General features: G+C 40.0%; 1 protein-coding gene across 1 annotated transcript in view; it reads right to left on the bottom strand.

Moving 5' to 3' along the window:
* AGBL1 (AGBL carboxypeptidase 1) overlaps nucleotides 1-27,777 on the bottom strand; it is a gene marked incomplete at its 5' end in the record, with an annotated part of 1,093,821 nt that overhangs the window by 794,769 nt on the left and 271,275 nt on the right. The window contains 2 exons of the mRNA XM_082254318.1: nucleotides 3,459-3,542; nucleotides 19,313-19,869. Coding sequence (XP_082110444.1) covers nucleotides 3,459-3,542; nucleotides 19,313-19,869 — 641 coding nt within the window. The remainder of the gene's footprint in view (nucleotides 1-3,458; nucleotides 3,543-19,312; nucleotides 19,870-27,777) is intronic.

The following is a 27,777-nucleotide window of genomic DNA, read 5'->3' as shown; positions in this document are numbered from 1 at the left end:
GGCTGCTGCACACAGAAGGCTTTTTATCTTAATGCATAGAATGCATTAGGAAAAACCTTCTGACTTTACAACCCCTTTAGTTTACAAGCCTTGCTCTTTACCTGCCAATCACGTACCTTCCATACTAGACCACATGTTCTTGCTCTGTTTGGTATATATTAATTTATGTCAGTCAGCTCTTTTTTTTCATTGCCCACCCTTACACACCTTCAAGGGAATTCAATAAAGCGGTGCAACATTTTTTGGCAGTATGGGCCCATTAAAATGAACTGCACCTTAATTATAAAAGCCTTGAAGTTGTGACAGTTTTTTTATACTTTCCCACACATGCACCAGATTCAGGTAACTCTTACTACTGTCCCTTTTAGAATCTGTTGCTATGGCTGAATTGCCACCAGTTAACAGGTTGGTAATCACCACCAGTTTGAGGATAGGCAAACTGGAGGTAAATAAGATCATCTCTGAGTTGGAGTACAGATAGAGGCCAGTGGTCAGATTGTGTCATTTTCTCCTTGGAAGCTGTCATGAAAAATGAATCTGGCAGCCACTGGCATCATAGCAGCAGATGACTTGTCTCCAGCCCTATTCGGCTGGCAGCCAAGAGATTCCCCGTCCAACAGCTGAAAGTGAACAAAGCGTGAGAATGCTGGTGGATGTCATTACCTCAACCACTTCCATACAGAGCAGTTACACCCCCTTCCTGCCCAGACCAATTTTCAGCTTTTGGCGCTCTCACACTTTGAATGATAATTACTCAGTCATATAATGCTGTACCCAATCAAATTTTTTATCATTTTTTTCACACAAATAGAGCTTTATTTTGGTAGTATTTAATCACCACTGGGTTTTTATTTTTTTGCGATATAAGTGGAAAAAAAGCGAAATTTTTGAAAAAAACACATTTTGTTTTTGTTTCTATTATAACATTTTGCAAATAAGTAATTTTTTTTCAAAAAATTTGGGCCAAAATTTATACTTCTACATATCTTTAGTAAAAATAACCCAAATTAGTGGTTATTATTTAGTCTGTGTGAAAGTTAAAGAGTCTACAAGCTATGGTGCCAATCATTGAAAATTGATCACACCTGATTTACCATTTCTTGAGGCCCTGAAATGTCAGGACAGTACAAATACCCCCCAAATGACCCCTTCTTGGAAAGTAGACATTCCAGGGTATTTAGTAAGATGCATGGTGAGTTTTTTGAAGTTGTAATTTTTCCCCGCAATTCTTGGGAAAATTAAGAAATTATTTTTATTTTACACAAAATTGTCATAATAAAAAGTTATTTCTCACAAACAGTATATGCATACTTGCAATTACACCCCAAAATACATTCTGCTACTCCTCCTGAGTATGGCAATACTACATGTGTGAGACTTTTAAACAGCCCAACATGCAAGGAGCACCGTCAGGTGTTCTAGGAGCATAAATTACACATATAATTTCCTAACGACCTATCACAATTTTGAAGGCCCTGGAGCACCAGGACAAAGGAATTACCCACAAAATGAACCCATTTTGGAAAGCAAACACCCCAATGTATATTCTATGAGTCATAATGAGTCTATTGAACATGTCATTTTTTTCCACAAGTGTTTGGAAAATGTGGAAAGAAAATGAAAACGCATTTTTTTTTTACACAAAGTTGTCAATTTATAAGATATTTCTATCACATAGCATGTACATAGCAAAAATGACACCCCAAAATACATTTTACTACTCCCCCTGAGTATATCAATACCACATATGTGGGACTTTGTCACAGCATAACCACATACAGAGGCCGAACATGCAAGGAGCACCGTCAGGTGTTCTAGGAGCATAAATTACACATATAATTTCATTACAACCAATCACACTTTTGAAGGCCCTGGAACCCCAGGACAATGGAAACCCCCACAAAATTACCACATTTTGGAAAGCAAACACCCCAACACATAATCTAGGAGGCATGTGCTGCAGATAGGTACTCAGGTACACTGATCGGCTTCAGAAAGGTACTCGGGTACTCTGATGAGCTTCAGTGAGGTACTTGGGTATTCTGATGGGCTAGAGACAGGTACACGGGTAATTTGATGGGGTGCAGATAGGTACTCGGGCACTCTGGGCTGGAGACAGGCACTCGGGTACTCCGATGAAAGGTACTCGGGTACTCTGATGACAGGTACTCAAAGTACCCGAGTACCTGTCACCAGCCCCTCAGAGTACCCGAGTACCTGTAATCAGAGTACCTGATGGGCTGGTGACAGGTACTTGGGTACTCTGATGGGCTGGTGACAGGTACTTTGATGGGCTAGTGACAGGTACTTTGATGGGCAAGTGACAGGTCCTCTTTATTGGGGGGCAATCAGTGTGTTTTGGGGTGCACTGTAATCGGTAACTAGCTGTTGCCCCAATCTCCTCCTCACACAAGGTCGGTGTGTGAGGAGGAGAACACGATAACAGCTAGTTATCGTGTTCTCTGTTGACATTCTGTGACCGGCTGTGATTGACAGCTCTTTACCTGGATCGGGGATGGGCTCTGTCCGAGGGACGAGAGTCATCCCCGATCACCACGCTGCACGCCCCCGAGGGCGCGCATTGCAGAGAGAACGAGCACCTCGTGCTGGAGCAGCTCATGTGGTAAACAGCCAATTTTCATTGGCTGTTTACCTTGATCAGGGATGGGCTATGTCCGAGGGACGAGTTTCATCCCTCATTGACGCGATGCTCGCCCCCGAGGGCGCGCAGTAGTGGCGAGAGCGGGCTGCTGTCATATGATGTCCGCCCGGATCGAGGAGGCCTTCCTGCCGTCGTCATTTTACAATGGCGCGGTATGGAAGTGGTTAATATGGCAATGGCCATATTTGGACAAATATGTCACCAGCATTCCCTCCTCTTTGTTTACTTAAAGCTGTCAGCCAGGGAATCTACTTGTCAGAAAGTAAATGGTGCAGGAGATGGACACTCTAAGCATAGTACCACCTTTCTTCATGTGAGAGATTCAAGTACCTGTTCCTTACAGGTACATAAATCTGTCACCCACACTGGCATTTATTGTGGAGGAGCGACAGAGTTCTAAAGAATGCCTGCATCACTCTTTATGTCCATTAAATTAATTTCAACTTCATTAACAATCACACATAGGACAACACAAAGTCAGAATAAGGTGGCAGTGCATCTAGGATAAAAGGTAAGAAGATGGTATTGTTAAAGAAAACCAAAATAAAGTTCCTTAGTACAGTGGTCCTCAACTCCAGTCCTCGGGGCCCACTAACAGGCCAGGTTTGCAAGATAACTAAATTACATCACAGGTGATCTCATTTGCTGCTCAGTGATTGCAGTATTCTAGTCTGCATCTCCCCAAGGTAATACTTAAAATCTGGCCTGTTAGTGGGCCCCGAGGACTGGAGTTGAAGACCACTGCCTTAGTAGAAGCATGTAATAGAAGAGGTTAGTAAGGAAGCAATTATTATACCTTGGGTTGTCCAAGTCAAACACAACTCGGTTGAGGAGTCCAGCGGTGTTCAAATGTCGCTGAATATCTTCAAAGATTTTATTCCTAAAAATGTAATACAAAGAATTGATGGACACATTCCAACACAGTTTACTTTTGCCTTAATTCTGTAAAAGGGCAGAAAAGGGATAGGGGCTGTGTTGTCCAAGACAACCATGCACTGTCTATTGTTTTTCTAACTTCAGTTTGAAAATGCAGGGACACTGTCTATTTGTTGCTGTAGGCATCAAGTATCCCCTTGCTTTTTTCCACTTTTGTATAAAAAAATTTAATTTGATTTTACTATTCCAGTTTATAGATTGTAAGCTTTTATGAGCCGGGCCCTCTTAACCCTCTTATATTTTATTATATTGTAACTGTACTGTCTCCTTTTTTATATTGTAAAGTGCTGCATAAACTGTTGGCACTATATAGATCCTGTATTATTATAATATTAATATTAATATTTAATGTTCTTGCCTTCTTTCACACATATATTATTCTTATTATAGTGGAAGCCTATGGGAAAATTTGGCACCCCAACTCTTCCCACAGTTTTTAAACTACATAGACAAGTAATATGCCGAAACGAGGGGATCGTTCCTGATCATGTTGCTTTTACTTTTTGGAAAGTTTTGCCTAATGGTTTGTGAAATATCATTGTTTTTGTGGCGAAATTTGGCAAAATTGGCCCCATAGGAATGAATGGCGGAATGTTCAAAACTAGAGTGGGGCCTGAAAATAGTTAGAGGGTGAGCGACTCCAGCTGGAGACTACCGGTGGCAGCAAGAACACTTCACACAATTTCCCCAGAAATTGTACGTTTTCTAGTTATAAAATACTATCTGATATGGCAGAGGAATAAAAGTATATCTGTTGAAGAAATTATTAGTGAATACTATTTTATAGCTCTGTTTTAAAAAAGGTCAAAACTGGGTCTCTTATTTCAGGCGACGTTTCGGAGATATCATACCATCAGTCACCAAAATGAATTGTGATATTCATATGTATCTTTGCTAGAGTCTATGGGCCATGTCTATTTCTAACAATGTGATATTCTTGTATCGTAGGAAATATAGCTTTTGTAATTTCTAGATTACTTCTAAAGGGGTTATCACATTGATTGTGCATGCATGTTCAGATACCCTCAGGGCCTTTTAGGAGAACCACAGAGACCACCAGCCAGAGATATCCATCCCAGCTCACCAATCAGTTCTTTCACCAAGTATTGTTAGGTGTGTGGGGTCAGAAGTAGCCCACAGGCATGCAACCGTTTCCCATTCCAAACGTTATTGTTGATGATCATCCTATGTCGTATACTGCATTAAATATATGTGTATGGTTGGGCTAAATGGAAGCAACCATTTTCTGACTCACATGCCTCATAATTATTCACTGGGTCACAGCCCTGGAACAAGTATGTGTCACTTGAGAAAGGGAGTAGGACTTTCCATGATTTTCTGCTTTGTGACAAAGTCCACCTAAACACCCCTAGTTGGATATCATTGGCGGCCCGTCCATTAGGGGCAGAGGGGCGCCGCCCCCCCCCCCCTGTCTATGTGTCTGGCCCCCTAATCTACATGTAGGGTGCCAGACGCATGGATTTCAATAGGGGATTTTTTTTCTGAAGCACGTGAATAGAGCCAGAGGCTCTAATTGGCTTCAAAAAAGGGTGGTCTCGGGGCACAGAGCACTACGCCCTGAGCCCACCCATTTGTATGGCAAGGGCGAATAAATATTCACTATTGTCACACTGATTCTCCTCCCAGCCAATCAGGAAGAGGGTTGTGAGACCCCTTTCCCGATTGGCCAAAAGGAGAAGAAATCTTACTGGCCACTGACCAGGAAGAGGGAGGAGATAAACGGCAGGCGGCTCAGCCATCCAGCACCAGCACTCCCCGGCTCGGACAGGAGGAGGTAAGGAGGCAGGCCAGCTGGCTGGCAGCACGGGGGGCCCCCTGAATTACCCCAAATTGGTTTGCCGACCCCCCGAATTACCGAGCACCAGCCACCACTGGTTGGATTGCATCTACATCTTACACACTGTTCACCAAGATGGTTATGTTTACCCACACAAATAAATAGGTAGGAATGCAAGACCAAGTGGGCATATTCTTGCAAGCAAGAGAACATTGACACTACCCATTCTGAATCGCACCACAAGTTTAATTTTAGTAAATCAGGCATTATTTGTGTATCTTATATCTTAAGGAAGTAATTTAACATTGGGGGTTATTTACCAAAATGGAGGAGAGTGCAAAATCTGGTGCAGCTCTGCATAAAAATCAGCTTCCAGGTTAATTGCCAAAGCTTAATTAAAAAAGCTGAAGTTAGAAGACTTGAACCCGCATGGCTGTTTTATCCCCAGACATTTTAATGGGTGCCACAATGGGGATAAAACAGCCATGCGGGTTCAAGTCATTGAAAAGGTCAGGACACCTAAGCGAGGGGGCGATGCCTTTCGATCCCTTTGCCGTAAGGAAGTATTTTGGATTTTCCATTTGCAGAGTCGCATCCCGCTCGGACTCAACTTTGAGTGGGATGTTAGCCATTTTTATGAGTAAATTTAGTGGTTGCCTTTCCCCCACCATTCTGCGATCCAGGTACCTTTTTTAGATCTGATAACATCTCCAGTCATGTGTTGTGGCAGCTCCCCTCTTTTCTTTCCCCTCTTTCTCTTCCCCCCCCCCTTTCTCACCCTTTCCCCTCCCCCATTCTCCCTTCCCTGTTCCTTTTTTCCTCTTTTTTCACATTGCTCTATGCCATGTATTTTTCAGTATTTTTATAAGATCCATATTTATGATCATGCTAGTGTTCCGTTATCCACATACATTTCTATATGGGCACATTTCCACAAACTATTTTTTTTGGGTATACTTTACATTATGGTTTATTCTCCTTTTAGGTGGATTACATGTGTCCGCATGGTTAATGTGTTGGGGATAGTTTCCTTGTAATGTATACATGGATGCACTAGTTCAGGCATCCTTCTGTGGTGATAGTATACCATATGGAAGACACAATGATTTTATGTACCTATTTTTGTATATTCATGTAGGAAGTGTATTCAGGTATGTGTGGGTGTATACCGACATACAGGTACATACACATACTATACAAAGGTTCTTACATTTGTTATAGTCATTATTTTTCTCTGTTTGTTACGTTGTATGTATTTACATTTTTTCCAATGATTTTCATTGGTACTTGTTACACATTTTTTTAAACGTTTTTCTATGTGATTGTCGGTCTTTGTGTGTATGGGTGAGTTCACGGTACACACGATGGGCTGGAACTTCAGCTTGATTTTTATATTTAAATCACCACTGAGATGCCCTTTGGGGCTGAGGCCAGGTGATTAATTGAGTTGTGCACAACTGCTGATTGTTACCGCCCCCGGTACACCTGTTTTCATTGGGGCGGTCTATTTAAGATCTATAGTCAGCTACAGTCATTGTAATGATTAAGCACAAGATGTAATGTGTGAAACGTGTCTACGAGACTTTATGCTGGTGTCTTTGGTGTCATCACTTGCAACTTTTTGGAAATAAAGGTATTTGAAACCTATTGGAATCCCTGGATGTGCGGCTAATTCTTTTCCTGAAGTTAGAAGCTGATTGGCTACTATGCACAGCTACACCAGATTCTGAGTGCTCCTTTTTTAATAAACCCCCCTTTGTGATCATACTTTTGCACGGTTTTCCATTTCTAAGGCTTCCAAGATATTTAGAATGGTACAAGTTATGTATGACCATGATCTAATAGCTATGTTTCTATTTTCTTTTTTAGCCATTTTCTTTTTTAGATATTCAAAACCATACTGTTACTAAAGTAGTTTAGTTTGCAACATTGACCGATTCATATAAGGACATGGAAAATTAGAAAAGTAAATAGATCAAGTTCAACTCTACACAGACTTAGGGATTTTCTGCTGAATTAGTAAGCTCTTAGAATGCTTTTCTTCCATTTACTTTCATTTTTAAAGTATATTATTTAAAATGTTTGATTATTTATTACTTTTAATAGTAGACCTGGAGAAACAGCATGTATTAACCACTTCAGCCCTGGAAGGTTTTACCCCCTTAATGACCAGGCCATTTTTTGTGATACAGCACTGCGTTGCTTTAACTGACTATTGCCCGGTCGTGTGATGCTGTACCTAAATACAATTGATGTCCTTTTTTACCCACAAGTAGAGCTTTCTTTTGGTGGTATTTGATTACCTCTGCGGTTTTATTTTTTGCGCTATAAACAAAATAAGTTTTGAAAAAATAAATATATATATATTTTTTTTTTTTACTTTCTGCTATAAAACATAATCAATAACAAATGTAAAAAAATCTAACTTCTTTATCAATTTAGGCCAATTTGTATTCTGCTACATATTCATAAAGCGAAAATTAATTGGTTTGCGCAAAAGTTATAGTGTCTACAAACTATGGGATAGATTTATGGACATTTAAGGGTTGTGTGCTCCTAGGGAGTTCTTTATAACTGTGTGGGGGATGGACTGACTGCAGGAAGAGAGAGATCTGTGTCCCTGATTAGTAGGAACACAAGATCTCTCTCTTCCTGTCTGACAAAACGACGGTCTGCCTTGTTTACATAGGCAGAGCGCCATTCTGTCATTCCTCTGACAACGATTGCGGGTGGCAAGCACACGCCCCAGAGCTGATTGAGAAAAATCCCATACAGGTATGTGATTTTACACTTCAGGGCAGCCCTGCCGCAGTACATGTACGTGGGATGGTCCTTAAGTGGTTATGATAGTTTCTCAGACTAATCTATACTTGTACCCTACTCTAGATTTCTGTATGAAGCAAAAAAGAAGTGTGCCTCCTAGCATTGAAATCAGAGCTTACTGCATGCACATCACCGGTCAAACATGGAATATATCGATACTATTATGTCTATATGGGACTTTACAAAAAATACAAAAATAAAAGGCATTTGAGGTAGGATGGAACTAAACTGTCTCCAGCAATTGTCATGTTTTATTCCTTCAATTTTGCAAGATATACAAGGGCTGTACTAAAGGTAATGCACAGGTAACGTTTCTCAATTTACATAGGTCATTCAAATTTCACATGTTGGTAGAGTAACTCTTCTTCTATGATAACTCTTCTTAGGCCTCTTTCACACGGAGCGGACCATATTTCGATCCGCTCCGGCACTTTTTTTTTTTTTTTTTTTACGAACACGGATGACACTTTTGTCATCCGGTCCGTATGTCCGTATATCACCCCATCTGTTTGCGGATGATATATACGGACATAATGTATGTCAATGGGATTGCGGATGTCAGCGGATGACACCGCTGACATCCGATTTTGCATCCTTTCCGTTTTTTAAACGGAAGAAAAATAGGGTTCTGTTCCGTTCCAAAAAATGGAACAGAACTGAAAGGAGGCAAATCGGATGTCAGCGGATGGTCATCCACTGACATCTGCAATCCCATTGACATGCATTATGTCCGTATATCACCCGCAAACAGATGGGGGGATATACAGACATACGGAACGCCCGTGTGAAAGAGGCCTTATTCTTCTTTTTATTCGCAGGTAAATAAGTTCAAAGCAGAAGCAACATGCCGTAAGTTCTTGACGAAGGTGGGGTACAGGCTGTCGGCCATCCACATAGGGCTACAGAATATTGGGCTGACACTATTGACAAGAGCAATGTGCACAGATACATTAGGACGTTTAAAGTAGGGGAAACCATCACTGAAGACAAACACCACAGTGGGAGACCAACAACTTCAACCACTGCCAGCACCTCTTCTTCCTCAAGAATTAAATGATGGCACATTGCTTCTGCTTGAAATCCATTATTTACCTGCAATGAAAAAGAAGAAGAGGAGTTACTACAGAGGAGGAGTTATGGTGCCCATACACTTGACGAAAAATTATTTGAAAACCTGTCATTTGGACAGTTTGTTTATTTTTTCTCCAGTTAATGGGCACAAATAGAAAATTTGTTTTGACTTTTTTGAGTCAAAAAATTTAAGAAAAAGTTTGGAAAACTTCTCCCGAACAAACAATAAATTGAAAGATTATTGTGTTTCTTGCTTTAAAAAAAAAAAAAAAAACTGTTTGTACTGTGCATATGTGACAAAAAAAAAAAAAAAACAGATTCATTTATGTCCTTTGAATAATTTATTGTTTAAAAATTGGTCATTACACGATGGCAATACCTCTTGCTCTTACAACCGTGTGTTCCTTTTTCTAAAACGCGTTTGAACGATTTCTAAAGACTAGTGTATGGCGAGGATTACTTTACCAACAAGTGAAATTTGAATCACCTATGTAATGTAATAAAACAGTTTTTGGGTACAGCCCTCATCCTTTCCCCTTTAACCTCTTTACGACCGCCCGCCGCAGATGTACTGCGGCAGGCAGCTGCTCCTGCGCGAATCACCGTAACTGTACGGCGGTCGTGAGCAGGAGGCTAGGGGGCAAGCGTGCAACCCCCCCCCCCCCAGCCGCACACTTCCGCCCCCGCTCATCAGCGGGGAAGCCGATGCTCCGATTGCCGCCTGGCACCCATAATCGCTCCCCGCTGAGAGAGAAGCGGGGGGGGGGGGATGACCATAGAGCGCATGTGATCCTTCTATATAGGATCACAGGTCTCTATGATAATTTCAGAAGCCACGCCCCCCACAGTTAGAATCACTCCCCTAAGCTCACATTTAACCCCTTGATCACCAATAAAGTTGAACCCCTTCCATGCCAGTGTCATTATTACAGTAACAGTGCATATTTTTAGCACTGATTACTGTAGTAATGTCATTGGTCCCCCCAAAAGTGTCAAAAATGTCAGTCAGGGGTCCGATCTGTCCGCCGCAATGTTGCAGTCCCGCAAAAAGTCGCAGATCGCCGCCATTACTACTAAAAAAAATATATAAAAATGACATAAATCTTTCCTGTAGTTAGTGGACGCAATAACTTTTGTGCAAACCAATCAAAGTATGCTTATTGCGATTTTTTTTTTTACCAAAAATATGTAGCAGAAAACAAATTGGCCTAAGATGTTAAAACATTTTGATTTTTTATTTTTTTTTTGGGGAATGTCATATAGCTGAATGTGAAAAATATTGATTTTTTTTTCAGAATTGTTGCTCTTTTTTTGTGTATAGTGCAAAAAATGAAAATCGCACAGGTGATCAAATACCACCAAAAGAAATCTCTATTTGTGGGAAAAAAGGATGTAAATTTTGTTTGGGTGCAGCGTTGCATGACCGCGCAATTGTCAGTTAACGTCACGCAGTGCCAAGTTGAAATAAAAGTGGCCTGGTCAAAGGGGACAAATCCTTCCGGTCTTAAAGTGGTTAAAATACTTTTGTATATTTTTATGTACACATTAGGAACAACTGAATAACCTTGTCCTATAGATTCCATATAAATGTTAACACAATGACAACTGTCTGCTCCTGTAAAATGATAGCTCACTGCTATGGAGTATAGTCATGCAGTAAATCAGAAACCAGTGAATAATACGATCTGTTAAAAAAAAGGATATTATTATGCTTTATGCCACACTTATGACTGCAGCAATTCACAATGCAGGGAAGATGAGAATTCATGGCTTATATGCATGCGAGAACATCAAATGTGTTTTATCTTATAGGATGGTATGCAGGAGTTTAATTAAAATAAAGTGAAAACATTCATATGTATATACATTGCTTGAAATGTCTTCCTATTTGTTTTTCAATCATTTTTTTTTCTTTCAGTTGCCAGAACAGTGTTGATAAGATATTAAGATAGATTTAAGGAAAATGCAGTTAATATACATTTTATAGACATTTACGTAAGAAATGGATTGGTGCTTTCTACGATAACCATCTTGGATTTATGTTCTTTTCAAGCAGGTTTAACAGCTTAGGCAGCCTGCTTTGTGACAATATAATGCACTTTTCATTACAGCCTCTGCTAAAGCAAATATGATGAATTAAAGTGTAAAGCAGAGAGCAGTGAACCCCTCTCTCTGCGGATATGCAGGCTTGAAAATCACACTGTAGGTACAGATGTTCTGGGGAGGTTGATGTGATAGAGGAAGACAAATTCTAAAGAGAAGCTGTAATATACAAATGAAACTCCAGAAGAATTACTTCATCTGTAAGCTGGGTGAACTGTATTACCTTCCACTTCAATGGCAGATTCTAAAATATTATACCGCATGAGAACAAACTGATCTGAAGACATTAATCTGCATATTATTAGCTTTGAATGTTCTTCTAAAATGCTACCGACTAAAAGATTGCAGTTACATTGATTTGAAGACTTTCTCATTTTGATCTTGACACTCTTTACTAACAAAGGTAGGTCAAAAGGTTTGCAAGTGTCACTTTATCACTGCTGTGGGAGTTTAGGTTCTCCAGGACTAAAAGTCAGAAAGGTACCTGAGATGACACTTTTTGTTGCATGGTATTTGGATCTCTTTACAGCATGGGGAACCTTCCAAAAATGCCTATGCTAAAAAAAACAATAGATAGAATCCTGCCATGCATGAAAATGAGGAAGCTTCAGGGTATGCTGCTTGATACAGGGACCGTTTGTTTGGTTTGACTATAGAATGGGTATTTCCCTTTTAAAAAAGGGAATGGATCAAGGTTACATTGTGCACTGAATATCTCATCGTTTAAATATGGAAGCATGTTTGCATAAGTCAATATTCAACCTGAACTGTGAATGAAGCTGCATCAGATGCCTTCTCAAAGCAAACCTGTGTCCACTGCAGCCATAGGCATACCATGCGCCATGCATGCATGGTAGTGAAGGCACCTCCTGTATAGTATGTACTGCCTGGTTTATCTCAAAAGATGAGCACTGCAGTAGAGTATAAAGGACTAGGACTCTTAAGGCCTGTACACACGAGTAGAAATTCGGCCGGGAAATTTCGTCCGACGACCAATCTGCCGATTTTCGGCTTGTTAGTATGGTGCTTCCGACAACCGACTCCGACTTTTCGGCCGAAAAAATCCTGGTGTGCAGGCCTTATAATTTTTGTCGACCGTCAAAACACGTCCAATTTTCGTCTCATTAGTACAGATTTCGATGGGGAAAAATTTTATGAGCAAGACTAGGCATGCTCAGAGATGAAAGAACACAAAGAAAGCAATCCAACACATGACATCACTTCTGAAGTAGAATTCTGTCGTGCGGGAAAATTTGTGTGCAGTCTAGAGCACATTCCAACCAACAGACACCACTGTGGACAAAAGACGGATGACCGGTCGGCGGAAATTCGTTGCGTGTGTACGAGGCTTTACTGGTTGCTGTGTTTCCCAATTTTCCCTGCTCTAATCACCTCCCTGTTGGCTACAGACTATAATTAATTCAATCAAGAAGAGCAGGTAAGGTAGACAGAAAAGCAACCAGGAAGAGTCTGGAATGCTATCAACTTTTATTCAGTCTTTGTTGGTAATGAAAGCTGCCTGCACCATCATGCATGCATCATGCACTGAAGCCTGCTCCAGCAACTGGTTTAAGCAAGCTGGCTACTAGCTGGGTGCAGGTATTCATTCAGCGTGGAAAAGCAAGGAGTGGAGGAGGTAAACACCACACCTATAGATAAGTGTACGTAAGTGTGGCTACACAAGTAGTATAACATCAGAGAGTCATTAACAAATAAGAATTGCAAATACTAGACATGTGCAGAATGAAAAAATGTGTTTTGTTTTGGATAGATTTCTTATGTTACTAATTTTGTTTCACAGATTAATTTAGGAATTCATTTAGTTTTGTTTTGTTTATTCATTTTCTAACGAATTCCAAATTCTCAGAATGATTTAAATTTGGATTGGTCGAAAAATGATTGACCAATTTGAATTCTGTGTGAAGAATAGCTGGTTGTTAAGGAGTGGGCTGGGAAGCATTAACAATTGATGGCTTATCATCTGTCAGCTGTCGGGGGACTTCCCCACTGAGAGCTGTAATGTAAACAAAAGAATGCTGGCAATAGAAAATTCAGAAAAAAACTGTGTGGTGTTCCCCCACCCCCACAGGTATGGTATTGATTTTAAGGGGAATCCCACGAAAAAAAAGCATGGGGTCTCCACCAAAATCCATACCAGATTCTTATCGGAGCATGCAGCCTGGCAGGCTAGGAAAGGGGGGGGGGGCGAGCAACCGCCCCCTACTGAACCATACCAGGCCGCATGCCCTCAACATGGACCCACCCCCAATGTGAAAAAGTATGGGGTACTACATAGTACCCATACCCATTCCAAAAGTGAATAAAGACACAACACGAGTTTTTGACCTTTATTAAAAAATCAACAATAATGTTTCCCGAAGTAAATCCATCATCAATCACGATGCCTGCCGCACTGCCGGACCAGAAAATTTAAAAAACAAAAAGACCTCCAGTCTCATCTAAGTCTCCCGCCGTCTGCCTGCTCCTCCATCTGGCATTTCTTAAATGGCTAAGGACAAGGGCAACCTGGTGACTTCACCGGGTGGCCCCGCCTTCTTGTGATGTCATCGACCAAGGCATGCTGGATTGTTTCATCACAAGGGGGCAGGGTCACGAGATGACATCATTGGGTGACTCTGCCCCTTAAATATTTATGAAATGTCAGACGTAGGAGCAAGCAGACAGATACAGCCGAATCTTCGAATAACCAAAAAACCAATATGCACAATGTCCAGAAAAATTGTTTCAGTGATTTGAAGAAATTTACCAGGTACCAATGGTGAGCACTTGAGGAAGGATCATATCTCCCCCGAGTCAGCCACTATAATCAATAAGATAATCTGAATAAGCAGACCTACATTCCCAGTAGGTGTTTGTGTATCTGACTGAACTGGGTCATTTTTGCTTTTACTGCAGATGATGCTATTTGGCATATAAACATAAAACCACAGAAGAATAAAGGCAAAAAGGCCAAGTGGTCCTTTGAGTCTAAACCCATTTTTTTCATCCTAGTGTAGCTCTATGTTTGTCCCAAGCATGTTTGAATCCACTTACTCTTGACTGACTCACTAACTCTGGTAAAAAGTCTATTCCAAACATTGACTACTGTTACCTGTACGTGAAAGGCTCCTGTTCCTTGGCAGCTGCTGGCCTCATTTCAGCATCCTGGTTTTAGCTGAGCAACACTGTCTGACTGTCCACCTGCAGGGTGGTTGATGTAGACACAGCCTCTGGGTGTAGACCAAACCTGCTTTAAGCTTGCCAAGTCCTTAGTGTCATGTTTGTGACAGTGCTTGCAACACGTGCTTCAGACTCCCTGTTTGCCTGCCTTGTTCCTGTGCCTTGACCTTGATCCCCGCCCTGCCAGCAAGTTTGGATTCCCTTGTTATCAACCTTGGATTGGACTTTGGACTACGATCTGAACTCAGCCTGCCTTTTGGCCATGGATTTGATCCTGACTACTCCCTAAACATTTTCTGCACTGAACCTGGACTGCCATTGGACCACCCTGCCTGTCTGCCAACTGCAAGTAACCGTTTGCTGTTCTTGTGCATGCCCTGGCGTGGTAGCCAGGCACTATAGCATTGTGTAAAAGACCTTGGAGCAGCCCAGTACCAGAAGGCCTGGGAAAAGGGCTGCTGTAGGTGAAGAACACAGAAGCAAGCTATAATGCTAACCCCTTTGAGTATGTGTGCCACTACCTTTTCAGTAAAATAATACTTTCTAAGATTCGTTTTGAACTTTCCCCATGCTCACTTTGAAGTCATGTTCCTGTGTTCTTCATCCTGGCTTTTTATTCAAAACACTTAGCAATGTTTTTTGTTCTGTTTTTAGATGTCACCATGATCTTTTTAAAGAGAAGCTGAACTCAAAATGTGAGGAGCTGCCATGTTATATGGGACATCTAGAAATGTAAATTGTGCTTAAGGCAGACTGCTTGTGTGTGGGGCATTCGTCCCTATCCATCCTCTACTCTTTCGGTAAATTAATACTTTCTAAGGTTCATCTTGCACTTCCTTTTCTTGAGATCATGTCCCCATTTTTTTGATCATAGCTTCATGTTGAAAATACTGTCCTCTCAAAGAGCTGCAGGAACTTCATTAACAAGTCTATCTAGTGCTGGAAAGAAGGGCTTTGTGTTATCCAACACCTGCTATCAAGAAAAGTCTATATTATTATACGTTCCAAAGGCCGGAAGCGAAAGTGACGTAATGGCGCTGATTACCTACTAATCACATTGAATCACATTCAACTATATCACCTCCCTGATTGTTACTGTTCCCTGATTTTTTAAACCTACATTCCATGCACTGGCTAGTTTCTGAAGCATTACCATTCGTGTTAAGAATTTTGCATCCTTTGCTAATAAGGAAAAGAGGAAGAAACACACATAAAGAGAAACATGTTTTCTTGATCTTAGCTTCATGTTGAAAATACAGCCCTCTCAAAGAGCTGCAGGACCTTAGGTAAGTCCTTTTCCCAGATATTTTACCTACCACCTGTTTTTTTTTCTTCCAAAAAATGTAATAGAAATCCAGTGCTAGAAAGAAGGGCAACGTGTTATCTAACACCTACTTTCATGCAAAGCCTACATTGTTTCCTGTACTATATTAGCAGCAATTAACCACCAACAATATCAACTCCCACATTGTTAATTTTTTAAACCTAGATTCCAAGCACTGGATAGTTTCTGAAGCATTATTATGTGTGTTAAGAATCTCTCATCCTTTGCTAATATAGAAAATAGGAAGAGCAATACATAGGCTGTGACTTTTCACTTCCTTCTGATAATGCTAGTTGTGATGCTTCTGATGACGTCTTAACGACGAAATGCGTACAGCGTCATTACGTCACTTTCGCTTCCGGCCTTTGGAACGCATTTGCATTCCGGTATTGTAGTTTCATTACATTTGCTGTTATTCTGCCTATGTGAGTACAAAACTTTATTTTTTTAAATAAAAAAACCTATGCAGATTTACACTATGTGGTATTTCCAATCTTTATTCACCTGGGGGCTGTTCAACTGAATCAGTATCCGTGGCATATGTGATCTAGCTTGTGCAACCAGACATACCCATCCAGGAATTGGGATGAGATATCCTCATAGAGATCCCAGGCGGACTTGCATCAGCCAGATCCACCCATTGATTGGGATGTGACACCCCCTGCAGGGGTTTTCTGTTCTGGTGAGTGCTGTACTGGGAGAGCGGGGAGCACAACAACTCTTTTCACCATCCATTTTCAAGCTTTGCCTGGGACTGGCATTTCCACAAATTTTACACTTTTATATACTTTTATTAATTTAAAGATTGACTTTCTCTCATTTTTATTTATTTATTTTCTATATAGTATGCAGCACTATATTACCATATAATATTTTTTGTGTAATGGTTCATAGCACTAATCTCACTTTTTGCACTTAGCCACTTTCAGCAGCATCACTTTATTGATAGAATAATTTATGTACTTGTTTATTCACAGTATTTGATTATTTATGATTATGGTGTGCAATATTGCTTTCTGGTCAATGATTATTTAATACTTCCTAGCACACGTCACTTTGAATAATATCAATTACTTCAAGAGCTATTCATTTATATATGGTATATTTTTTATATTTTTTTATATTTGATATTTTCACTGCTACTACTATTTTTCACATTTACATTATTCATTTTTATTTTTTAATTTATTTTCTGGTGGTAGTTCACCAGACCGAACTATCAGTCACCTATTTCTCCCTAGGCAGCACCACCTATCTCTTCCACATTCTGTGTTTATATTTGTATAACTACTGGTTATATTTGAGGGAGGCCGCAGCCAATTAGTGACCACAACGCAGAATCTCTTTTTTACAATGCATGTGGTGTACCTGCAATGCTGATCCAATGGCTTCAAAAGTTGAAATTTTCAGAAAAGAAGGTCAGCAACAGCAGTCTTTGAAATTCTTCCTTATTTAAAAGGTAATATTTGATTACCACTATGTAGTTTAATAAGGATTTTAATACCTCAAAAGGGGGCCACACACGATGGTTTACTAACATTTCATTAGGGAACAATCTAATTGTAAACGAATATGCTACCAGACCAGCCCGTTCTAATATACCCCGGGGGAAACCTTAAAATAAATCTGAGGACCCAGGGAACCCCTGCTAACAAATATTATATCCTCATTTAAAAGTAAAATAGCCTAATCAATAAGCTGTTAAACGTTTTAAAATAAAAGAATAAAGAATGTGCAATACCTAGTATTTTTGACTCTCAATTGTTATATTTTACAATACCCCCTTTCGCTATACGTCAATGTTATTCATGAATTAAATGAATAATAATGTACAGAAGAGAAATAAAATTTAAGAAAGTTGTAATGTCCCCTTACACTAGTTGTCTGTGGAAAATTGTCCCCTATATTGGTGCTGAATGGAGAAATATCCCCTTACATTAGTGGTCAGTGAATTAACCACTTCCGGACTGCCTACCGCATATATACTGCGGGAAGTCGGCCTGGCTGCACATATTCACCCAAAGGTACTGTACGTGGTTTTGTGCAGGGGTCCTCAGAGGTGCAGGTTTCTGATCACAGCGGGAGCCAATCAGCGGATCCGGTGGCCGCGATGGCAGCCAACCACCCGCGATCGTGCAGGGGAATGACAGAACGGCCGTCTGCCTATGTAACAAGGCAGATGGCAGTTCTGTCATAGAGGCAGAGAGAGATCTTGTGTTTCAGCTAAGCTGAAACAAAGATCCCTCTTTTCCTCTAGCACATCCATCCCCCACACAGTTAGAAAGCACTCCCTAGGAGCACACACAACCCCTTTATTACCCCTAGTGTTAATTCCTTCCCTGCCAGTGTCATTTATACAGTAACAATGCATTTTTTTTTAGCACTGATCACCGAATTGGTGTCACTGATCCCCAAAAAGTGTCACCCGTGTCAGATTTGTCCGCCGTAATATCGCAGTCCCGCTAAAAATCGCTGATTGCTGCCATTACCAGTAAAAACAATTTAAAAAAAGTCCACAAATCTATCCCATAGTTTATAGATGCTATAACTTTTGCGCAAACCAATCAAAATACACTTATTAGGATTTTTTTTTACCAAAAATATGTAGCAGAATACATATTGGCCTAAATTTATGAAAAATTTTGATTTTGAAATTTTTTTATTGGGAATGTTTTATAGCAGAAAGTAAAAAATATTGTTTTTTTTTTCTTTCAAAATTGTCAGTCTTTTTTTGTTTATAGCACAAAAAAAACTGCAAAGGTGATCAAATACCACCATAAGAAAGCTCTATTCGTGGAGGGAAAAAAATACATCAATTTCATTTGGGTACAGTGTGGCACGACCGCGTAATTGTCACTTAAAGCAATGCAGTGCCGTATCCCAAAAAATGGCCTGGTCATTAAGGGGTAAAACCTTCCGGAGCTGAAGTGGTAATACCCCCCTTACATTAGTGGTTGGGGAAAAATGCCCCCTTACCTTGGAGGTAGGTGGAGAAATGTCCGTTTATATTGGTGGGCAATAAGAAAATCACTGGTGGTCAGTGGAAAAGTAACCCCTTACATTACATGTCAGTGGAAAATTGCACTCTTACATTAGTAGTCATTGTAGGTTGTAGATTAGTCATTATTCATTAGTCACTGCTTAAGATACCCCAAGCATCCTCTGGAGGAACCCTAGAAGAGAAAGCCTGTACTAGACAAAGCAAATCCTCAGGACTTGCTCTAAAGTCTGATGCCCAATCACTGTCACACCGCTGCTCTAAACATTTTCCTAACTTGTAATAATTTACAAGTTACATGCACTTAGTTAATAGATAACTTGTGTAACGCAACAAGATTTGAGTTCCTATGTTAAGATCTAAACATAAATGCAAATACTAAATAGATTAATATAAGAAAAAATTGAGTAGAATCACCTGTGTGATCCAAACTTCTTATCTTCAAGTTTTTGAGCGAACACTTGAGAAGAGTGGCCCCAGAAGTCTGGGAAAGCCAAAACTCTGTAATTAGGAATTGATTTTGTTTTCCCGGCAACAGTCATGTAAACATGAGGGTCGTGAAAAGGTATGTTGCCTTTGTGTTGTTCCAAAAGTTGTTTCACCACCATATGATTTTCGAACTCATCAACATCATCACTCAATTTCGGTTTACAGGATCTGACACATTTGCTTGGCCCTCCAGAAGCCATACTTGAGCATGAATCTGGCTGTTTTTTTAGCTGGTGAGGCTCCTTAACTACTTGCCCTTGCTTGTTTAGATTTCTCTCCTCCAGGTTTGATCTTTGGCTGGGACTTGTACTTAGCTTTCTTTGTGGCAATTTAGTCATCGGTGAAAATGTATCTCCAGATGTTCTTTGCTTAACTTTTCCGTAACAATCCTCCATTATTCCCTCAGTGGGTGGAATGTTATGTGCGCATTCGCTGGATATATTGCCTTTGTCACTTGCAACTTCTTCCCTTTCGGAGTCCTTGTCCTTTAAGAAGCCAACAAAGTGAAATTGTAGGAAGCTTACATAATGACCCACTAAATGCATGCCAAGTACATTTTTTTGTGTTTCTTTTTATATTTATGTTTAACACAAAAGTAGAAGACTAAGAAGAGAGAATTTAGCATCACAGAAAAAAGAAACATAACAACAAAGAAAACACATAATCACATTTCCATTTAAAACATACAATTTGTAGGGTTATATCCATCCCAAGCCACATGTAGAGCTTTGGGTAGCAGAAAAAAGAGACTGCAAAGAAGATTCCCCCACCTTTTTTTTTTTTAACTTGGTCAACATATGGATATCTGCAAGTAGTAGATCTGCAAACTGGACTGAAAGAGGTAAGGGCTTTACATAGGAAATACAAGACTCTTTGTAACTCTTAAAATAAAATTAAATCTAGAAAATAAAATACTAACAGGTAAGATTATGATGTCAGAAGAGATCCTATGGGACTTTTCTGTCATGGTTATGATGTGACTCCAGTGCATATGTGTGGGAGTGACGTCATCACAGCCCAGCCAACCAAGCGGCTAATATGTCAGAACATGGAAAGAAGACCAGGAAAAGATGAAAGCACCCATGACGGACTCCCTGGGCCCCAATTTAGGAAAAGTTTTTGCAGAGGTTTGGTTGGAGTCACAGCATTACCATGACTTTTCTATCATGGTGATGCTGTGACTCCAGTGCATATGTGTGGGAGTGACATCATCACAGCCCAGCCAACCAAGCGGCTGATATGTCAGAAGATGAAAAGAAGACCAGGAATAGATGGAAGCACCCATGACGGACTCCCTGGGCCCCAATTTAGGAAAAGCATTTGCGGAGGTTTGGTTGGAGTCACAGCATTACCATGACTTTTCTATCATGGTGATGCTGTGACTCCAGTGCATATGTGTGGGAGTGATGTCATCACAGCCCAGCCAACCAAGTGTAATGTTCTGGTACCTCTGTTACCCTTATTTCCACATTTCTCTCTTAATATTGCGTCCCATCTTGCTATCCAAATGGAACGCATACACCTTTAAGGGCAATGACGTCATCGCCGGGCGCCGCTATGAGCGGCTATTTCAATCGCCGGCTTTCTCTCACTCATTGCTCGTTCAAACCGCATGTTGCCTTGTCTTGTCCAATGCTGCCGGAGCTTCAAGCTATTCCCCTTGCCTGAACAAGACCGGAACCTCGCTACGGATCCAGTATCTCGCTACCGGATTACTCCATTACTCTTGGACCTTGCTACTACTAACCCATCTAGTGATAAGTACCCCGCAGGGGATTCCTTCCTCAACCTAACTTTCACTATCTACTACTGCATACTAAAGGGACTATTACTATCTAAGCTATTTCTATCATCTGCATAGATTGCTAGCTCTTGGGACTACCATCACCTATAATTGCACTAGGTTACTCTCTCTTGCATACTTCATCTGCTGTCCCCTACCACCTGTTACTATACATGATTGCTAAAACCTATCTGCATACTATCATCACCTACGACTCTCCTGAATACTACTACTAAGTGCTCACCATTCTATTGCCTGTCTCTCACCTCTATTCTATCATATACATTCTATCACTCCAGGAACATCATATTGAGTGTATGTATATTTGCATAACAGGCTGTACACAGTGATGAAGTCCTGAGAGTTGGATATGTTGTTCAACACATTCTCTACATGACTACTGAGTGTAATAATTCTGCAGCTGCAAATCCATTCACTAACAAAAAACGCATGAGCGTTACACCAAGCGGCTGTTATGTCAGAAGATGGAAAGAAGACCAGGAAAAGATGGAAGCACCCATGACGGACTCCCTGGGCCCCAATTTAGGAAAAGCATTTGCAGAGGTTTGGTTGGAGTCACAGCATTACCATGACTTTTCTATCATGGTGATGCTGTGACTCCAGTGCATATGTGTGGGAGTGACGTCATCACAGCCCAGCCAACCAAGCGGCTGATATGTCAGAAGATGAAAAGAAGACCAGGAAAAGATGGAAGCACCCATGACGGACTCCATGGGCCCCAATTTAGGAAAAGCATTTGCAGAGGTTTAATTTCACTTTTAGCCCATGCCACCCTAGTATTTTATAGATTCTGCAGAATAGCACTTTATAGTGTTACTAGGAAGATATTAATTGTATGAAAGGTAATTTATAACTTAGCTGTTGACTTTTTGTAGAGATTAAAGAGAGCGTTTCTCAGTCTTTTTACCCCCAGAGGAACCCTTGAATTAATATTCTGGGCTCAGGGAATCCCTACTAAAATGTATTTATTGGAGGTCACTGGGAATAAAGCCCCTTATATTGGTGGTCAGTGGAAAGAATGTCCCCTTACAGTGGTGGCCAGAATGCCACCCTAACAGACAGCTAAAAAGATCATTGGTGTCATGCAGCTGGGTCTGCCAAGTGGCATTGGATAAGGAAGTACGCAGGCACCATCAGATAGAAGGTATATTAGCCAAAGCTCATGGGACCCCTAGAATCCTCTGGAGGAACCCTAGGATTCCATGACACCCTGGTTGAGAATGGCTGGCTAAAAAAAAAAAAATCACTATCTTCACTAGCTACTCTTGTTCTTTAACACAGTTGCTGAAAGCCATGGCACACAACCAATTTGTATCTACCTAGAGAAGCACAGTGGTTAGTTACAGCAGAAACTCTATAGAAGCTACAAATCACAAGAGAAGACAAGCAGAGTATTTTGTAGCTGCTACAAATCTCTGCTACAAAATTGCTTGTATGAAATAACCCTTACCATATGCAGCCAATTCATCTTTCTCTGAAAACTCTTGACTGGCGGGGGCCCAAAGGCAAATGTCACACTAACGATTTTAAATCAGAAATTTTTAGCAAGTACAGAATGGCTCTCGTTAGTATTTTTTTTAATGAACTGAAGTGAACGAGAGGTCCATGTCATAGAAATTCCAAGCAATTTGTAGCTCATTTTCTAAGTGACTGAATTTATATAGCATTTGAGGCTTGCTACAGTACCTCTAAGTTCACTATTTATTAATATTATCAAAAGCAGCTGTTAATGACTATGGTACACCAGAGGTTTTTAGCTGCTAGGGATGTGTGCAAATTTAGTTTTGATTTAGCTGCCAAAAACAGGGTTTTGAATTTTGTAAAAGTTGCCTTCTAATTTCACCTTGTGGCACTGGATGGCTAAATTGTATTGCCATATTTGGACTGGCAGTGTGTCTCCTGTCGCTCTAAGAAAAGCCTTTGTCAAGCTGACAAAAGTCTTTATCCTACTGGCAAGCTTGGCCACAACGAATACCCTATTTTTCTGTTTATAACCAAACCATGCATTATATTGAACCAAACAAGTGGAGTGGAGAATGACAATGTGGTGATGAGTCATCATATCCTCATTTTACCTTCTTAGAATTTCATAAGTGGGCTGTCTTTACAATCTAGACCATTGATAAAGAAATCTAATCATAATAAAACTCAAATAAAAAAAAAATAATAATAATTAAATAAAAGATCATAAAACAATACATCTGTTACTACACTAAACACTAATAAAATTGAGGGGCAAAAAATATAAAAAATATTTTCCTATTGTCCAAAAAAATCTAAATATGCCCCCCCCCCCAAAAAAAAATAAATATATATATATAAATAAATAAATAAACCACCTAAAACCCCCCCAAAAAAACACTTAAAAGTCATTTTGAGCCTTTAAAACACCTAAAACCACCTTAAACTACCATAGTTTTGCCTTCCTTATTGACCCCAAAACATCTCCCCTGTCGATGAAATTAAGTAAAAAAAACCTGCAAATTTTACTGAAGTTTCAGTTAAGGAAATAACAGTCAATCACAGAAGTAAATCTGTAGCTAGCTACAAATGTGACATGACCCTAATTAAGCTCTAAACACGAACTTGATAAACCTGATGATATTTGTAATCATTCTCATACTTTATTTTTAAATTAATACATTACTCATATTAGTACAAAGTGGTATCTCAGAAGTTTGTATTATTGCCTTGCAGTGCTGGTACCCTGGGCACAATCCAATAAGTGATAAACATAAATTCTCACCAATTACTGGCTGTTTGGACATTCGTCCTAAAGCAGAATGTTTGGGCATTCAGTGCAGATAAACATGAGAGCTTTTGGCTATCAATGGTTGGTAAGGAACTATAGCCACTGCTTCCTTACCACCCACTGATGTCATCTGGCCTATTCACTTACATGGCTATGAATCCCCAGCCACATATTCAAATGGGTGGGGAATAGAGCAGGTTGCATCATTACCTAAATTTGGTCACATGGCCCTTTTTTGGTAATGGTGTCAATGGTTTTTAAGGAAGTAGTGGCTGTTGGAAGTTGCTGAATCCTTTTAAACCACCGACGTTACCGTCCAATTCACTTACATGATTGGAAATCCTCAGCCACGTAAGCAATTGGATGCAGAAAGGAACCTTACATCATTTGCTTACCTCCTCATAAAAAAAAAAAAATCTAATTTGTTTAACAATTTTGGGCTTTCCTGAATCCATGCTGACTATTGCTTAAAATATTTTTTTTTCTAGCAAAAACTCTTCTATATGGTCCTTTATCAAATGCTCAAGTATCCTCCCGACTATAGAAGTTAAACTAACTGGTCTATAGTTACTTGGTAAAAAACTTTTAAACCCTTTTAATATATTTTTTAAACCCTTTTAATATATAGGCACCAAATTGGCCGTATGACAATTAGGGATGATCGAACGGTTCGGGTCGACCATCGGTTCAACCCGAACATTGACTGTTCGAAATTTGGCCGAATTTCAAACTTTTTGCGGAAAAAGTTCGGAATTCGGCAACCAGATCCGACCAAAATGCAATGGGACAGGAACCGGGCTTTAAAAGCCCGTGATTGGACCAGAAACATCAGTAAAAGCCAATTGAGGGGGCAGGAGGATGCTAGGAATGTGATTGGAGTGAATAGGGGGTCCAGAGGCCAATCAGTAGTGAATACGCCCCCCAGTATATAACATAGCCCCGCCAAATTGCTAGCACTGTAATACAGGGGCTGTGGAAGAAAGTGGAAGCAGTTCTGTTACTCATGCTGCAAAACTGTCATTTAGCAATTATTAGTGTGAGGAAAGGGATATCTAGTGTAGTTAGGGTACTATATACCACTATAGTTAGATTCAAAGATCTAGTTTCTGTAGGGAAAGTGTTAAGTGTCAGGGTGACCGTAATGTAGTTTAGGGTGAACTGACTCTGACTGCTATGCCAGGGTGACAGAACTCTGAAGAAGAAAAAGATCGTTTGTCTTAGAATTGCAGTAGAGCAGGGTAGTGGCTCCGCTCCTGTCACACCTGGGCGTTTTTGTTTCAGGCGTTTATTGGGGTTTTTTGTGGACGTCTTTGGAGGCAGGCATGACATCTGAACTTCTGTGTAGGGGTATATATACACACACATATATATGAATATATACACATACACACATATAGGTGTGAAAGGAGCGAAATCCTATCCATGCGCTAATTAAATAATTTGCAGGGATAGGGTTCCACTCCTTTCACACCTATATGTGTGTATGTGTGTATATATATATATATATATATATATATATATATATATATATATATATATATATATAAATGTGTGTGTATATATACAACTATACAGAAGTTCAGATTTATGCCTGCCTCCAAAGACACCCAAAAAATGCCCAATAAATGCCTGATAAAAAAACACACCTGGGCGTTTTTGTTGCAGGCGTTTATTGGGCATTTTTTGGGCGTCTTTGGAGGCAGGCATGACATCTGAACTTCTGTGTAGGGGTATATACACACACACACACATATATGTATATATACACACACACACATATAGGTGTAATAGGTGCAGAGCCACATTCCTGCAAATAATTTCATTAGCGCATGGATGGGGTTCCGCTACTTTCACACCTATATGTGTGTATGTGTATATATACATATATGTGTGTGTGTATATAAACCCCTACACAGAAGTTCATATGTCATGCCTGCCTCCAAAGATGCCCAAAAAATGTCCAATAAACACCTACAACAAAAACACCCAGGTGTGTTTTTTCAGGTGTTTATTGGGCATTTTTTGGGCGTCTTTGGAGGCAGGCATGAATCTGAACTTCTGTATAGGGGTATATACACACACACATATATATATATACACACATACACACATATAGGTGTAAAAGGAGCGGAACCCTATCCATGCAAATTATTTAATTAGCGCATGGATAGGATTTCGCTCCTTTCACACCTATATGTGTGTATGTGTATATATACATATATGTGTGTGTGTATATATACCCCTACACAGAAGTTCAGATGTCATGCCTGCCTCCAAAGATGCCCAAAAAATGCCCAATAAACGCCTGAAACAAAAACGCCCAAATGTGAAAATAGCGGAGCCACATCCCTGCTCTACTAAAAATTCTAAGAAAAATTATCTTTTTATCTGGTTGTGGACATGCTACAGAGCTGAAACTTCGCAGGTACACTTTTTAGACCCCCCAGACACTAAATCCAAAGAAATCTCATTTTTTTTAAATAATTTTTTCAATAATTGGCTCTCTATCAAAAACGACAATTTTTAAGAACTTTTTTTGTGTGATTAATAGTCCCTGGGGCATGACCTAGAACCCTAGGCACTTTTTAGGGGCATTTATTGGGTTTTAGGGCTTCAAAATTGTGTTTTTTGATTACCGAAGTTCGGGTCCCATTGATTTCAATAGGGTTCTGGAATCCGGACCCGAACTTTCGGGAAGTTCGGGTGTTCTGGTTCAAAAGTTCAATCATCCCTAATGACAATCTTGTGGCAGCCTTCAAAAGGTCTCTAAAAATTAGAAACAATGGCTTAGATATAACCAAGCTCAGCTCTTTGAGGACCATTGGGTGTAAGCCATTTGGTCCAGGCACTTTATTCACCCTTATTTTGTCTAAATGTTTCTGTACCATGTGATCTTTGAGTCATTGTGGATCATGTGGGGCTGTGTCAATACTATCCCCATTATGGGCATGAGCTCCCCCATGCTCTTTTGTTTACACAGAGCTGAAGGATGTATTTAATACATTTACATTCTCTATGTCCTCAGTAACAAACTCAACATTTTCTAGTAAAGGGCCTACATACTCAGATTTGACCTTTTTACTGTTAATATCTGTGAATAATTTTTAGAGGGTTTGTCATATTATCTTTTGAAACCTGTCATTCTTTTTCAATTTCTGCAGCCCTGATTTTCTTTTTACATATTCAGTTTTATTATCTGTCACTTTTAAATGATAATAGTGCTCCTTCATTTTTATATTTTTTGAAAGAATCCTTGTCTATAATAGTTATTTGAACTTTTGACGCGAGTCACATAAGTTTTACTTTTAGGCTTTTAAACATATTTTTTTATTATATTTTGCAATGTGTTTTCATACAGTTGATTTTAGGCATTCACATTTCTGTTCTGTGGTCTTTAATGACAACATTCCCTCTCAGTATGAATTTTGGAAAGCAACCCTCGGGCCTCTGAAAATTTGCTCTCCTAAATGTAAGTGTTTCTATCTTTCTATATCTATTATGTGACTGTTGTTCATAGCTAACATTAAATGTTCCCTTATATGAACATTAGTAATAATATGACTAATATATAATTAGTATGACTTGAGATGAACAGGTCCAGCAGAACATCATTTCCAGTCAGGGTCTCTATGAACTTTATCATAAAATTGTCCTGTATTTAGGACCAGAACAAAAGGGTGGGCAGGAGGGACGGCTGCCTTGGGCACTGTGGTTTCATGGGAGGAGGGGGGTGCTGCAAGGATATTAAGGGGAAGGGGATTTGTTTTGGGAGGGGAAATTTGGGGGCAACAGGGGGTAAGAATTGCTAGAAGAGGCGATTTAGGGGGATTTGTGTTG

The sequence above is a fragment of the Pelophylax lessonae genome (assembly GCF_965119305.1).
Source record: "Pelophylax lessonae genome assembly, chromosome: 4".
NCBI lineage: Eukaryota > Metazoa > Chordata > Amphibia > Anura > Ranidae > Pelophylax > Pelophylax lessonae.
Note: the sequence above shows the minus strand (reverse complement) of the source record. Positions and strands in the feature narration are given on the sequence as shown.